The sequence below is a fragment of the Miniopterus schreibersii genome, assembly GCF_964146895.1.
Source record: "Miniopterus schreibersii genome assembly, chromosome: 1".
Classification (NCBI taxonomy): Eukaryota; Metazoa; Chordata; class Mammalia; order Chiroptera; family Miniopteridae; genus Miniopterus; species Miniopterus schreibersii.
Genome location: NC_138101.1, coordinates 179,970,652 through 179,986,700, shown reverse-complemented (window position 1 = coordinate 179,986,700; position 16,049 = coordinate 179,970,652). Strand labels below are relative to the sequence as shown.

The window sequence follows — 16,049 nt, the reverse complement described above, 5'->3', positions numbered from 1 at the left end:
CCAGGTGACCTCTCCATTGTCACATGTAGATGGTGTAATCCTTTGGAAATGCTTGTTATGGAAAACATTTTCTCTTTCTTAAGGATTACATGGCGGGGAAAAGTTTCTTGACACAAAATAAAGTTAGATAAAATGTGGTGATATGAGACAGCCAAGTCTCATTTTGTCTCTGGGTGTGCCAGGACCAGTAAGAGGCTGCTGGGGTGTGCAGAGGCTGGTTGGTCCCTATTTCTGTGATGTTATTGTTTAGTACCTGTTTAAATGATAAGACTAACAGTCCCCTTTATTTTTTACCCTATTAGCTTGGAGTAAGAGGGATAAATATGCACACTGCCTTCTTCAGGGCTTTAGAATAAAAACACTTTCCTGCTTTTCATTTACTTTAGGAGACTTGCCACTTTGAAAGAACAGAAAACTATGAACTCTCCTGCTCTGAAGCTATGCTTCAAAAGGTCACAAGGAGCCTTAATGGAGAGCAGCTTAGTGAAAAGGAACCCTTCCCTGAATGTATGGCATAACTGGAAAACTGTGCAGTCAGAGGCAGTTTGCTAATCCAGGCTCACCCCCTCTAGCCTTTACAGTCATTGGGATATTGGGGCAAAACACGCAGAATGATTATTTTGCTTATTTGCCTTACCCGCCGCTTAAGTGTGGTCTTGCTATACATTTCTCACGTTGTACTTCATCAGCAAGAGGCAGCTGGGAGTGTGTAAATACACAAATAATACATCATCTTATCTACTCCCACTCTGGTCATGCACTTATAGAATCAGAGTGCTTATTACATTCTCTTCCCAGACCTTTCAATAGCTCTTTGTGGTGATGATAATTTATATAACACAACAAACTAGGACAACATGAATGAACTGTACAGACTAAATGTCAGAATATCTGGATAAAAAGGGTTTAGGGCATATTGAGATTTAACATTCTGTGCAGTTGCAAGCAGAGCATGGAATGTTAAAATAATATTTAAGAGTCTAGGCTATTTATGGGTTTTAATAGTCTCTCTTGCATATCGTTTCCAAGTTGGCAACAGCAAAACCATGGCAACAGGAAATTCTTCCCTGCAGTAGTTTATGAATGCTTTTCTGTTTTCATGACTCAACTCCTCATTTAATTTCCTGTACAGAAAATCAGAGAGATTACTCTAGACTGCAACACAGATGTGCTAATCCAAAGACCTTCTCCAAGAAAAAGGTCACAGATGTCTATGGATGGATTTGGAGATAAAATTTATAACTGCCTCCATACAGACGTGCAGCAGTAGTCAACATACGCTAACCAAAACGAGAGATACTTGAGAGCTTAACTATTTTATTAACAACTTGGGGAATGGGAATGGACAACTTTGTATGTTCACAGCTGTAAGTAAACAGACGGCTTCATTACTGTGCTTTTAACCAGCACATTTTATGAGCCAAACTAATACTAAATCTAAGAAGCCTATTTTCTTAGAGATTAAATTAGACCATGGACAATAATATAGAAAATAAGCAAACAAAACCCTCAGATAGTAAAAGAATACAAAATGGACAGAAAACCATGCAAAGGCTGACTCAAAGATAAGCTCAAAGATTATGAAGTGAATCAATGGGAGTTGAAAATTCTAGGGCTTATGATCAGATGGCTGTAAGTTGCTGGAGTCTTTAATCACTTTAACATTCAGCTAAATATAGTGAAACTTATGCCACACTGTCCAGAAGCAAATCTGTGTCCCCTGCTCTGTTCTATCCACACCTCTGATAACACTGAATTTTATAGTCTAGTCCCACCTACTTTGATTATGGTCCTCAAGTTGTTCTGAAGCCACAGGCCTCCCCCTCTGGCTTCTGCTCCTCCATCACCAGCAGTTTTCTGCAGTAAGTGGCAATGTTGTTTTATGGGCAATTTAGCAGGTGAACATCAACATAGCAGGAGGAAAATAAATCTAGTAGGAGGGCATACGTATTTCTTACTTTTGGTGTCCAGCTGTGCACGATATTTCTCAAATCCCTTGAGCCGAACGCGTTCTCCCAGCAGCTGAAGGAATTCCTCAAAGGCCGGGCCAGCTGATTCATTGTTGTACATCTCTTCCTCCGTGCTCTGTCCAGCTTTGCAGTACATGATGCCGACTTTCTGCTGGTAGTTCAGCTGTGAAGGCAGGCAACACAATACAAATAAGCAGAGGCTGACCCACTCTGGCCCACTTAAATGCTAGTAAGTCCCATAGGGCACAGGCCCACCAACTAGCTAACATCTCTTTCCTCTTGAAGTCCTTCTGTTTTAATTATTCTGTCTGATACAAACAATACAGTGGAGCGTCTGTGATTATAATCTTCATGAATTAAGAGGAAAGGCCAGAAAAAGAAAATCTGTACGTGAAGATCACGCATCATTAGAACAGATGTTGATACTCTAGGGAATTTCTGTTAATGGATTACGAAGTATAAGACAAGGCTATAAAAAACAGCTTGACGACAAAAGGCAATTCTTTTTCAACGATCTTCCCCTCTTTTAAAAAGGGGAGGCCTTTACAAATTTAAAAGCAGAAGCTCACTTTCCAATAGATACTTTAAAATAAGTCATTTTGCCCTAATAAGCCCACTAATGTCATTGCAATTTTTGCTAAAATTGGAAAATACATCTTTCAATGCCATTTTTCCAAAATATTAAATTATAAGTCTCAATTATATCTTTGTTAGAGCGCTAGCATCATCAACAATGCCCTTTTCAAATATTTTTCTAAGAGATGAGGCCCAGACAGAAGCTGGAAAAGGGGCTACGCAATGGCAAATCAGCGAGTGGCGAACATGCCTTCCTCGGACAGTTATAAAGAAGCATTCAGGCGGCTTAAACATAATGTTAATCAAAACACTTATTCATCACTGAAAAGTTTAATCATCTTGCAAATGAATTTTAAGGTGGCATTAATCATTTAACAAGAAATGAGTTTTCAATATAAAAATTTAGAGTTTTAATTCTCTCATGAAATCAGGGCAATCGTATCACTTAGGCCTATTTCCAGAGTGGCGTGGCAACCACTGCTTCAGTCAATTTTTATCTAATGAAAGAAAAGAAGGAAGGGGAGAGGCAACATTTTAATAGCTAACGTTTAAGGAATACTCGTTATATGCCAATCACTATGTTCTGTGTTTAACGTTAGCGTATCCTTACAGCAGCCCATAAAGCAAACATTACCCGTTTGACAGATAAGCCAAGAGAATGGGAGATAAAGAAACTGGGCCAACAGGGAGAGTCACAAGATCACAACTGTCAGCCCTGTGATTCGGCTCCATTAAATATGACCAGGACTGAAACAGGCTTGTCCTGTTCCACTTCTATCACTGCAACATATGTCCACGGCCCCTTCCTTGTGAGTCGAAAGTTGAAAGATAAAAAACAAACACATTCTGCCAGCAAAACTTGATGTGAGCTGACATTAGTACTTTTAATTTATTCTTCGTTGTGTGAATATCCATTTCTTTCCCTATAGAAATATTAATGTGTTGGACTGTGGGGTGCTGTCCCAGATCCCACTGGGGGCATTGCCATATGGTGCATGCATTTTATTACCCTGCTAAAATCGGGACATTTCTGAATTCTGAAACGCATCCAGCTCTTATCATTTTACAGAAGGGACTGTGAACCTGAACAGTTCCTTTCAACCTTCCAAACCAAATGTTTCAGAAGAGTGACAACTCAGAAAATGTCACGGGGGGACATGCCTTCTTGCTTCTCCCCTCCACTGCCTGCTACCTGGATGACAAGGAAGATCGGCAGCCTTTACATGACCCATGGACGGGGGGCTCCCCAGAAGTTCTGTACAGAACTGATTTGACTCTGCCTACTCCAGGGAGTGGGAGGTGAAGTTCCAAGTCCAAAAGTTGCAAATATATTAGAATATTTTTAAAACAGCATACCGCCTTACATTATTGCGGCTTCACTGTAATTATTAATAGAAACAGATTTAGGGCTTACTCATTTTGTATACACCACATGTGGGAAAAACCAAACCAAAGAAGTCAAAGTAAAACCTGCACACCCCTGACATTTCGACTCTATCTCAGCCACCTGCTTCAGATGTCTGGACGTGGCCAGTGCTTAGAGGGGAACTCCCACAGGTAGAGATTTCATCTTGGCTTTGGAACTAAGCTGAGGACCCTATCAGGTCTCAACAAATAAAGAAGCAGTGGTAAGCTCTGCGTTTATTACAAAAGAAGTCCTTAATACAGCCAGATCCTTCCTCTCTCCCTGCAGGGAGGATGGTCAGAGATGAAGCGATCCAGAGAAAGGAAGGGCTCTGCGTTATTTGCTGTTTGGCTCTGTGCCTCCCAGATCAGCCTTCTCAGGCAACAATGTGACAAAAGTCACCCTGTTCAATAGAAAGCATCAGTGACATTGGATTTGTGGATGGCTTTTCAAAACTTCTTGGATAAAGGCCTAAGAGTTCACTGTGCAAATTCAAAAGGATTCATTGATTAAAAAAAAAAAGAAAAAAGAAGAGAGAAAGGGGGAAGAATTCAGAGATGATAAGTCAGGAAACTTCCCCAAAACCACTGGAGAAGCAGGATCCAAGGACAATGAGACTACTGCTGTTTTGTTTGGACAGATTTCTCACAGTCTACAGAACTCTACCTGCAGATAGCAGAACCAACCGGTGTTTGCTGGCTGTGGAAGGAAGACTCCTTTAAAAGGATTAGGAAATTTGTTAGAATGTCAAATTTTCTCTGGTTTGAAACTGTGCCAAATGTCACTGCTCTATCTGCTAAGGTGACAATATGACTGTATCCTGAGTTTCTACTGTAATTAAATCAAGGTAGGTGGCATTCTCTGAACTCGGGCTCCTAGAGCACACAGTGAGCAACCACATCCCTACCGGGATATGAGAAGTTGTGGAGGAGTTATGTAAACGTAAGAAGGAACATTTCGAGAGAAAGAGCAAATGTAAGCAGAGTTAGCCCTGTCCTCTGGGGCTTTTGAATTGTTATGAGTTATATAAAACAGCTTTTTTGGGGTTTTTTGAGACACGCACCTGTATGGGTTCATGTATGTGAATATATAATACTTTCATGAGATGCTCAAAACAGAGCTGCGATGGCCCCAGAAGCTGTCTTGGGAACAGGTAGGAGTTCTCTACACCTCAGGGCGCTTTTCTGGATAATCTCAGGGTAACGCTATACAATCCCGTGCTTGCGTATCAACTGTTCACACGGAGCATTGATAGAAGTGTCTGCACACTCAACAAACGTTTGTATTATAAAAAGGAATTTTTTTTTGTTATTATGGACAAGATTATTCTGAAGTTCATATGGAAAGGCAAAGGAACTAGAATAGCTAAAACAATTTTGAAAAGGAATGAAGCGGGGAGATTCCTCTACCTGATTTCAGGACTAAGGGTATACATGAGATGAAGGTGAATCTCAACAAAGCACAGTGTTTTTCAACACCCGTCAAAAGTGACGTGGACTCCCACAGCTGGGAGCAAACAAAACACAGCTCTTCCGCTCACACAAAGGCACTTCAACACCAAATCAAAGAAACAGGAACTGCCACCCGACTTACACAGCCCCGAGTTCCTGGAAGGACGGATGAGGTCTGAGCCCCTGCCAGTGGGAACAGGTGAGAATGACCACGTTCCCACAGACCTCTACAGACGTGCCGCCTCACCTCTTCTTTCCTGGTGTGCCAGCCAGAGGAAGGCCACAGGGGCAGTGCAGACCATGAGAATCTAGTTCTTACTGTTCTTACAAAACCATTCAAATTGTCTAATTTAATCTAGAAATTCAAAACAGTCACTCTGAAGTATTTCGTTGTGCAGCGGTTTTCACCCTTGAGGAGTGCTGGAGCTGTGCTCAGGGATACGGTTATATGGAAAGAGTTTGACCCTTTCAGCTCTTGCTGCTAGGTCGTACCAGAGCGGAGTTTCATTTCGGGATAATGTGGCCCCGCTGCTGCAGCAAAACCATCTGAGACTCTGCCCAATGCCACGTGAACTTGGAGGTTCTCCAGTCGGCCTGGTGGGAGCAGGAACAGTTCCCAACCATGCGTGAGGACTGAGGACTTGCTCTGCTCAACCTTAGGGTGATTCTCACCCTGGCCGCAAGCAGGTTCCTCAAAGGCATGCACTTATCAGTACTCAGCTCAGGGAACCCAAGCCTCCTTGGCTTCACAGGTCAGTCTCACCTCAGGGAGAACCCTGGGCTTGAGCTGGGTGCTCCTTCAGCACAGCAGCCTGGACACTCCCTTCGCGCAGAAAGTTGATGGGATCTTAGGGTCCACTTCCTCTTCTCCTACCTCCCAGAGATTACTGTCCTTCAGTGCCTGACGTCCATTGTCATAAAAACCAGCATTTCACTGTCTTGTCTACTTTTAAGTTGTTTCACATGGGAGGGTAAATCTAGTCCCTCTTTCTTAATCTTGGCCAAAAGCAGAAATCTGCCTTCAGCTCTTAAGTCAATTTTACTGGTATATAATTTCTAAACAGTAGACTGCATCCGTTTGAGGCTTATAATTTAATGAGTCCTAATAAGCCTCCACTACAATCAAGGTACAGAACATTTCCATTACCCCCAAAGTTTCCTGGTCTCCATTTGCAATGCATCCCTGCATTAAAACTAAAAGCCTCAACCAACCAGTGTCCTGTGCTTTCCCACTATAAATTAGTTTTGCCTACATTTTAAGAGAATATTTTTGTTGGGTAAAATTCATTGTGAGAGTTATTCTTTCAGCACTCTGGATATGTCTTCTGACTTCCACCTTTTCTTCATGCTTTATGGTCAGCAAATGTTAATTTTAATAGTCAATTCTCTGTCTCACTGTTCCTCTTTGAAGGTATTTTTTTCCTTTCGCTATTAAAATTTTGACTTTCTTTTATTTTCAGCAATATATATGTGTATATAGATATAATTTTACTATGATGGGCTTAGGTCTGATTTTCGTTGTATTTATCTTGCTTAGGGCAAGCAGCGCTCCTTGATTCTATCTTAAATCATGTCTTTCATCAATTTTGACAATTTCTCTGTAAGTAATTCTTCAAATACTGATTCTATTCCTGAATAATGCTTAATCTCTCTTCTCCTCCTGGGAATTGGATTATATGTGTAACACTATGGCTCACGTGGCTTTTAGGTACTCTTCTTCTGTATTTCTCATGTTTTCTTGTCTCCATTCTTCAGTTAAAATTTTTCTGGTAACCTGTCTTTGATTCATCCATTTTTTTCTTCTGCTGTGTCAAATATGCTTTTAAACTCATCTACTAAGATTTTAACTTTTGGTTATTTTCATTGAACATATCTAAGTTCTCCAGTGACCCCTGAACTCTATTTTTTATTTCTGCAGCTGCCATGAAATCAACAAAAGTTGATCTGTCACCCAACATTTTATCTGCAGCTTTATGCTGGGCTTAAGCCCCAAGTCTCATACAAATCAGCAAATGTCCAAGGAAAAGAAGTGCTGTAGAATGTTTTCCATTTCAATGAACTCAAGTTTCTCAATTATTTCTTTTCTGAATAAAGTTTTTGGTTTTATGTCTAAGAACGCTTCACCATACCTTTGGTCCCAAAGATTTTCTGTTTTTGTCAAAAATCTTTATAGTTTTACATTTCAATCTATAATCCATTTGAATACATTTTTGTATAATGTGTAAGGTTTAGGTCAAGTTCATTATTTTGTCTACAGATGTCTAACTGTCCCAGCAGCTTTGTCTGAAAAGCCCATCCTTCCTCCATTGACTTGTTTTCACATCTCTGTCAAAAATCAGTTGGATATATTTGTGTGGGGCTATTCCTGGTTTCTCTATTCTGTTCCATGGATCCATATGTCTATCCTTCCAATAAATATTGAGACACAGTCTTGATTACTATAATACAGTAAATCTTGAAATCAGAATAATCTCTACTTTATTCTTCTTTTTCAAAATTGTTTTAGCAATTCTAGTTCCTTTGCTTTTCCATAAAAAGTTCAGACTAATCTTGTTTATAATTCCAAAAAGCTTGCTGGGATTTTGATACTAATTGTGTTAAACTGTTCAATTAGGGGGAACAGACATCATTAATATTTGAGTCTTTCAATCCATGAACATGGTATGCCTCTCCATTTAGTTAGGTCTTCTTCTAATTCTTTCATCAGTTCTCAGCAAACAAGTCCTATGCGTATGTGGTTAAATATATACCCAAGTATTTCATTTCTTGTTGAAGGGTTACAAATGGTTATTGTATTTTATTTGCAGTTTCCACATGTTCATTAAGAGAAATCTAACTGATTTGATGTTGAATCATACAACCTGGCTGAACACACCTCGTAGTTCTAGGAAGGTTTTGGTTTTTTTCTATTGTTCCTCCCTCTGCAAGATAACTAGAAAGTTTTTGTAGAATCCTTGGAGTTGTGTACATAGACTATCATGTTATCTTAAATTGGGAGTTTTATTTTTTTCCCTTTCCTTTACCTACACGCCTTTTATTTCTTTTTCTTGCCTTACTGTGTTGACTAGAACTTCCAGTTCTATGCTGAATAACAGTGGTGATAGTGTACATCCCTATCAAGTTACCATTAAGTCTTTCATCATTAAGTATGATATAAACTGTAAGTTTTTGTAGTTTACTTTTTAAATCAAGTTCAGGAAATTTCTCTGTATTTCAGTTTTGATCATGAATGACGGCTGGGCTGTTCTTCAAATCCTAAGGTTTCTACCTAATCTGTTTTCTTCTCTCCACTTTTCAGATTCATTTTATACATTACAATGTACAAGGTTTTTATCTATACATAGCAGGGGGAACAGGGAGAAATATGTCTACTCCCTATTTCCAGAAGTAAAGTCCAAATTTATTTTCAAAAAATATTTTGTCTAGTGTTTCTGGTTCTTTTCAGGGGGTGGGCTAGTCTGCAACAAGCTATGCCATTACTGTACATGAAGACCTTGGTAATTTTTTTAAAATCCTCATGATTCATACTGATAGCATTTATTTTGGTTTGTTCTTCATAAACATAACTCTCTTAACTACTGTACTTCCTAACTATTCATCACAATACTGTCCTCCCCCAAATAAATGTCAAAGGGCGTGTAAAACTTCAGTGTTGGGGGAAAAAAAATGCCAGTTAAGAATATATATCCTCATTAGAAATTACTAAAAAAAATCAAATTACTTTAAAAAATGACATATGGATACTGGGTAGGAAAGTTATTTTAAAAATCTGACAGAGATGCTGTCAAAATTATATATATGTGCATAGACATATTCTAATCTATATTTATTTGTGGCATAATGTATAGGAAATATTCTATACACAGAGCAATCTTCTCTAGCTTCTCTAATGTTATGTTGTGCAAAATTTCTCACAAAAATAAAAAGCTTCATATTGGATATTAAGCTGATAATAAATGCACCTGTTCTGGTTTGACACTGAGATGAATTTCAATTATAGAGGGAAAGGCTCTTTGTTGCAGCACTGTTTGTAATAGGAAAAGACTGGCATCAACCCAAATGCCCATCAATAGGGAAACTGATGAAATTAACTATTAGCAATATGACAGAATATTATGCAACAGTGAAAACAGTGGGGAAGCAATCCATGTACTGACATAGAAAGCTCTCAAAATATACTAAGTAAAAAAGCAAATGTCTACAGCATGCTATATTTTATATAAGAAAATGGTGAAATAAGCTACATATGCATATTTGGTGATATCTGTATAAAGAAACATAGGAATACGTAAGAAAAAAAAATAGTAACTATGGGGGAGGAGAGGAGATAGGAACAAGGTGGAAATGGGATCCCCTGATATAAAAACCATTACTTTGATTTTTGGACCATTTGAAGATAATAGCTAGTTAAGTCCTATAGGAAAGAAAACTAGTTTAACTTTTTACTTTAAAGCTGAATTTGAAACACAATCCCCAATTTAAAAGTAAGAAGACTGAAATACCTGCAATCAGCTATTCTGTCTTTTTGGATCATGAAGCAAAAAATCCTTACTGCGTATCCTACTAGCCATGCTGAGCTCCATCGCTGCAAACTGCAGTCATAACCACAGTCAAACTTCCAAATGCTACCCTACCAGTCATGATAATCATGGAATCTTATCACTAGAAAGGACTTCACCCAGTCACCCAACCCAGCGTCAGAAGGGGGAAAGAGCATGGATGAGCCGGTGCAATCATCACTTGTGAACAGACAAGACAAAGCTACCAGTGCCGCCGCCTTCTTTCCCTGACCTGAGGACTGTGTGTCTGTTTCCTTCCTGATATATACGTATGGGTCCACGAGTTGTGTGGAACCAATGTGATGGCCACCAGAACTTTAAACATGCACTAGCTGATGTCATACTCTAAGAAAACATTAAAATTTTGGGAATGGTAATTATTTTGACAAAGCTTCATTCATAGGAAGTGGATTTTGGAAAACTGTTTCCCTATAGTTCATCTTCTAAATTTAGGTCCCCAAAGCAAAGAAGGAAGTGGAGCCCTCGCTGCGCCACGCCCTGCATCCTCACGCCCAGGCGGCGGGAAGATGCGCTTGCACACTGCGAGCTCACACCATCCGTGCACTGCCCCAGTACACAGGTGTGCGGGGGGCAGGAGGCGGCAGCCGGGGGGTGGCAGGGTGAAGGGAGACCAGTGTTGGCCGGGGGACAGTGGATCTGTGAGAGACCCAACGGAGGGGTTGGGGCCACGAGAGCCGCTGTCACGCGACGGGGAAGCAGCAGGAAAACGAGCGAAGGCAGTGCCAAGGATGACACTGCTCTGGATGCCTTGGCTGCAGAAACAGAAGGAGCTGGTGCTGCCAAGGAACTGCAGCCTCAGAAGTCCCGGAGGAAGAAAAAGGAGGGAAAGGCGAGACTCTGATGAAGACGATAATCCTGAAGGAAACGGGAGCTGCCTCGGGAGGCTCAAGGCACAAAGCTGACAGAGACACCGCTGCAGTAAAGCAACGGGAAATAATGAAGAATCTACCTCAAAACAGGATTAAAAAAAAAAGAAAGGACAGAAAGGCAAAAAGCAAAGCTTTGATGATAATGATAGTGAAGCACTGGAAGGTAAGGATTCAAAATCCAAAGAAACAGCAAAACTGAAAGTGGACACGTACTCTGGAAGTGATGATGATGGTGATGATTTTCAGAAGCTTTCTAAAAAAGCTAAAGGGGAAGCTCAAAAATCAAATGAGAAGCGGGCCGGGTCAGACGGGCACGAGGACAGCATGAGAGCTGAAGAGCGCTCCCAAGTCCGTTCTGCAGGGAGGGCGGCAATGAGCCAGGAGGGGTTTTGCCGTCTAGAAAAGGAAAGAGATACATGGAAAGTGTGAGCCAGGTCCGATGCAGAGAGAGGGAGGGAGAGGAAGACTCCTGCTTCAAGATCAAGGCAAGGGCCCAAAAGAAGGCAGAAAAGAGCGAGCGAGAGGGAAAACCGCAAGACGAAGAAAAGGCAAAACTACAGGAGCTACAAGAAAAAGAGGGTTTAGAAGCTGGTGACAGGGATCCGAGTAAAGAAAAGGGACCTCAGGAGAAATTGGAAGAGGAAACTGTAAAATCCAAGGTGCCTCTTGACAGGGGAGTAGCCGCTGCCTCTGACGAGAAAGGAGGAGCTCCCATAGCCGCTGAAGACAACAAAGGAGCCAAAAAGAGAACAGATGAGAAGGAACATGGCAGAGAAGGCAGGGAAGGCAAGGGGCCTGGCAAAGCCCCAGTGAACGCCACGCGGAGGCCCTGGCCAAGCCAAGGAGGAGCGGCAGGAGCGAGGAGCGGCAGGAGCGAGGGGCGGCCGAGCGCGTGCACAGCTTGAGGAATTGCAAGCCAAGCGGCAAGAGGAGGGAAGACTGGAACAAGAAAAAAGAGGAAGGAAAACGCAAACAGAGAAAGAAAACAGTTGAAAAAAGAAGGGAAACTTTTGACTAAATCTCAAAGAGCAGCTAGAGCCAGAGTGGAAGCTACCCTCAAACTTCTAAAAGCTCAGGGTGTTGAAGTGCCTTCGAAGGACTTGCCCCTAAAAAGGCCAATTTATTTTGATAAAAAGAAGAGACGACACTCCACAGCAGCTAGAAAATAAAGAAGTGTCTGAGCCAATAGGATTCAGTGCTGCTGTAGAAGCTGTGGAACAAGAAGCACGCCGCCTGCAAAACCAAGGAGGAACGGTGCGGGTGGGGTGCTGGGAAGCCACGGTCACGGTCAGCGAGGAGAGGAGATGGTGCATATGAAAGCAAAAGCAAGCCCTGATGAGGGGGAGGAGAGGAAGATGAAAGAGACGTGAAGGCGGTGAGGTGAGAAAGATTCAGGGACATCAGATGAAAAGCCAAGTATAGAAATAAGCTCAGCCCAGTCGGCATGGCTCAGTGAATGAGCATCAACCTCGGATCCAGGAGATCAAGGTTCGATTCCCGGTCAGTGCACATGCCCGGGTTGCAGGCTCCATCCCCGGTCAGGGGCAGACAGGAGGCAGCCGATCAATGACTCTCTCGTCATTGATGTTTCTCTTTCTCTCTCTCTCTCCCCCCTCCCTTACTCTCTGAAATCAATAAAGACATATTTTAAAAAAAGAAAAAAAGAAATGAGCTCAGAATCTGAATCTGACTGACAATGATCGAACTAAAGAAGAAAGGGCTTATGACAGAGCAAAACCGAGGACTGAGAAATGGTGACTTGAACATAGTAAAAATGTAAATACAGAAAAGCTGAGAGCCCCTGTTATTTGTGTACTTGGACATGCAGACACAGGAAAGACAAAAATTCTAGATAAGCTCTGTCATGAGCATGTACAAGACGGTGAAGCAGGTGGTATCACACAGCAAATGGCGCCACCCATGTTCCCCTTGAAGCTATTAATGAACACACCCAGATGATTAAACGTTTTGACAGAGGGAACTTGTGGATTTCAGGAACACTCATTATTGATACCCCTAGGCATGAGTCTTTCAGTACTCTGAGAAAGAAAAGTCTGTGACATTGCCATTTTAGTTGCTGATACCATGCATGGTTTGGAGGCGCAGACAATTGAGCCTACTGACCTTCTGAAATCTAAAAAATGTTCCTTCATAGTTGCACTCAATAAAATTGATAGGCTGTATGACTGGAAAAAAAGCCCCAACTCCAATGTGGTAGCCACTTTAAAGCAGCAGAAAAGAACACAAAAGACGATTTTGAGGAGCACGCAAAGGCTCTTATAGTGGAATTTGCACAGCAGGGTTTGAATGCTGCTCTCTTTTATGAGAATAAAGATCCCTGCACTTTTGTGTCCTTGGTACCTACTTCTGCACATACTGGTGATGGAATGGGAAGTCCCATCTACCTTCTCATAGAGTTAATGCAGACCCTGCTGAGCAAGAGGCTGGCACGCTGCAAAGAGCTGTGCGCACAGGTGATGGAGGTTAAGGCTCTCCCAGGAATGGGCACCACTATAGATATAATATTGATCAATGGCCATTTGAAGGAAGGAGATACAATTATTGTTCCCGGAGTAGAAAGGCCTATTGTAACTCAGATCCGAGGCCACCTGTGGCCTCCACCTATGAAGGAGTTACGTGTGAAGAACCAGTACACGTAGCACAAAGAAGTCGAAGCAGCTCAGGGGGTGAAGATTCTCGGCAAAGAACCGGAGAAAACACTGGCTGGGTTACCCCCTCTGGGTGGTGCATAAAGAGAATGGAATCCCGGTGCTTAAATATGAATTGATCCGTGAGTTAAAGCAGACGCTAAATGCTATCAAATTAGAAGAAAAAGAGATATCTATGTCCAGGCATTGACAGGGCTCTTTGGAAGCTCTACTGGAATTTCTGAGAATGTCAGAAGTGCCCTACGCAGGAATCAGCATTGGCGCAGTCCATGAAAGAGACATAATGAAGGCTTCGGTGATGTTGGAACATGATCCTCAGGATACATTTTGGCCTTTGATGTGAGACTCAAATGGGATGCACAAGAAATGGCTGATAGTTTAGGAGCCTGAATTTTTAGTGCAGAAATTATTTATCATTTATTTGATGCCTTTACAAAATATAGACAAGACTACAAGAAACAGAAACAAGAAGAATTTAAGCACAGCAGTATTTCCCTGCAAGATGAAAATCCTCCCTCAGTATATTTTCAGTTATCAGGATCCAACAGTGATGGGAGTGATTGTGGAAGCAGGTCACGTGAGGCAAGGGACCCTCATGTGCACCCCTAGCAAAAATTTTGTTGTTGTTGGCATAGTAACAAGTATTGAAATAAACCATAAACAAGTGGATGTTGCAAAGAAAGGACACGAAGTCTGTGTCAAAATAGAACCTATCCCTGGTGAATCTCCCAAAATGTATGGGAGACATTTTGAAGCTACAGACATTATCTCCTCAGTGAGATCAGCCGGCAGCCCATCGATGCTCTGAAAGACTGGTTCAGAGATGAGATGCAGAAGAGCGACTGGCAACTTATTGTGGGTTTGAAGAAAGTATCTGAAATCATCTAATTTTTCCACATGGGGCAAGAATTGGAGTACATGCAAGAAAAACAAGATAAAAAATGGAATGGATGTATCTGGACACTGATGCACTTAAGTATGGAAGGAAAAAAACAGATGTATAAAATGTTTTCCATGAGAAACTGAGAAACTTACGCTGGCTTGACAGTGGTCGACTACGTGTCCTCACAGTTCCAAGGTGCCTGTCCATTCTCCCGCTCCTTCCCCACGCCCCTACTGGATGCTGTTTAAAAGTTTGCCCTTCCCCATATTTGGATTTTTATTACAGACTGATTAAATCAGTATTGCAGTATTTGATTAACAAAAACAACAACAACAACAAAAAAGTGGCTGACCAGACTCATTTACACTCAATAATGCAGCAGAGCAACAAAGAGGCTAAGTTGGCCAGGAATTTTACCCATGTCCTTAACCAAAGGCTGAGTGCTATTCATTATCAAGTAAACATTGCTTCTTTCCTTACACCTATTCCTGAGACCTAATTAGATACTTTTCCCCTTTAACTTCAATAACTTGAAGCTTAACTTTTTAAAGAATAGAGAACTTAATATTTTCATTTCTTTGCACTTTTAATAAGTTTCTAGAAAAACAATAGAGATATTCATTTAGATAAAACCACTACTATGTACATAAAACTTGACATACCCTAATGAAAACAGGACTACCAATTTTCTCTACTGCAAACTGACCATTGTACTTTAAGTATTTTTAAGCTCCACTCCAATTCTATTTGGGTTTAACATGTTATGCTTAATAATGGGCACTGAAGCCAGAGCAATAAAGCATGGGGCCATCCATCCAGTTTCCTCTCCCTCTCATGGAAGGGAAAGGGAGGACAGCTGTACAGGGTGTTGGGTAAGATTGTGGCTCTCCAGTCTGAATGCCTGGATTTGAGACCTGTCTCCACCAAATCCTAATTGTGATCTGGGCGGGGGAGTCTTTCAGCCTCTTTGTCCCTCAGTGCTCGACTGTAAAACAAGGACAATAATTTAAAATCAAAGGCTGCTGAGTATTAAGGAAAATAATCCATGTAAATTGTTCACATCGTGCCTGCCTTAGAAACAGTTCAATAAAAATATCTGTTTTTACTCTTCTCTTATATGTGCCTCACAGGCCAGCTCAGCTGGACTGCTTGCTGCCCTTTGTCTCTCTATGCTCTGCTCTATTATTCAGAGTCTAGACCACTATACTGCTTATTTCCTGGCCTGATGAAATCCTCTTTCCTTCCAAGGGCGCCTCATACTGATCCACCTGAGCAACCATGACTTGCCCCCGCCCCCCCAGCTTGTACCTCCATTGCTCCTGGTTTGTGATTCTTTTATTATACTCACTATATTAAACCTGACTTTCATAACAGTAGCTCATGGCCTTGTCTCCATGGGCAAGGACTGTGTCTTACCAGCTGATTTATTCTCTACAGTATTTAATAATCTTCAAAGAGTGGCTACTCAATAAGCATTTATTGGATTTGAAAGTTATGCTTGCTCATGAAAGTAAGCATAATATATTATATTACCTATAACAGCAGCTTTCTCATAGGATACTTACAAAGATTAAATGAGATAATGCATGTAAAAGGCTACTAACAAGTTATCATTTTATCATTATCAATCACAGCTATGATTTCTT

The 16,049-nt window shown here is 41.3% G+C and overlaps 1 protein-coding gene and 1 pseudogene across 9 annotated transcripts in view; one reads left to right on the top strand and one right to left on the bottom strand.

The window, feature by feature from the left end:
• Positions 1–16,049, bottom strand: part of SIPA1L1 (signal induced proliferation associated 1 like 1) — a 392,555-nt gene that overhangs the window by 87,187 nt on the left and 289,319 nt on the right. For all 8 annotated transcript variants that reach the window (XM_081116818.1, XM_081116817.1, XM_081116822.1 and 5 more), the window contains one exon: positions 1,959–2,133. In XM_081116818.1, coding sequence (XP_080972944.1) covers positions 1,959–2,133 — 175 coding nt within the window. The remainder of the gene's footprint in view (positions 1–1,958; positions 2,134–16,049) is intronic.
• Positions 10,489–14,408, top strand: LOC308564645 (eukaryotic translation initiation factor 5B pseudogene; annotated as a pseudogene). Its single transcript has 2 exons — positions 10,489–12,116; positions 12,509–14,408. The product of its transcript is annotated as a eukaryotic translation initiation factor 5B pseudogene (transcript).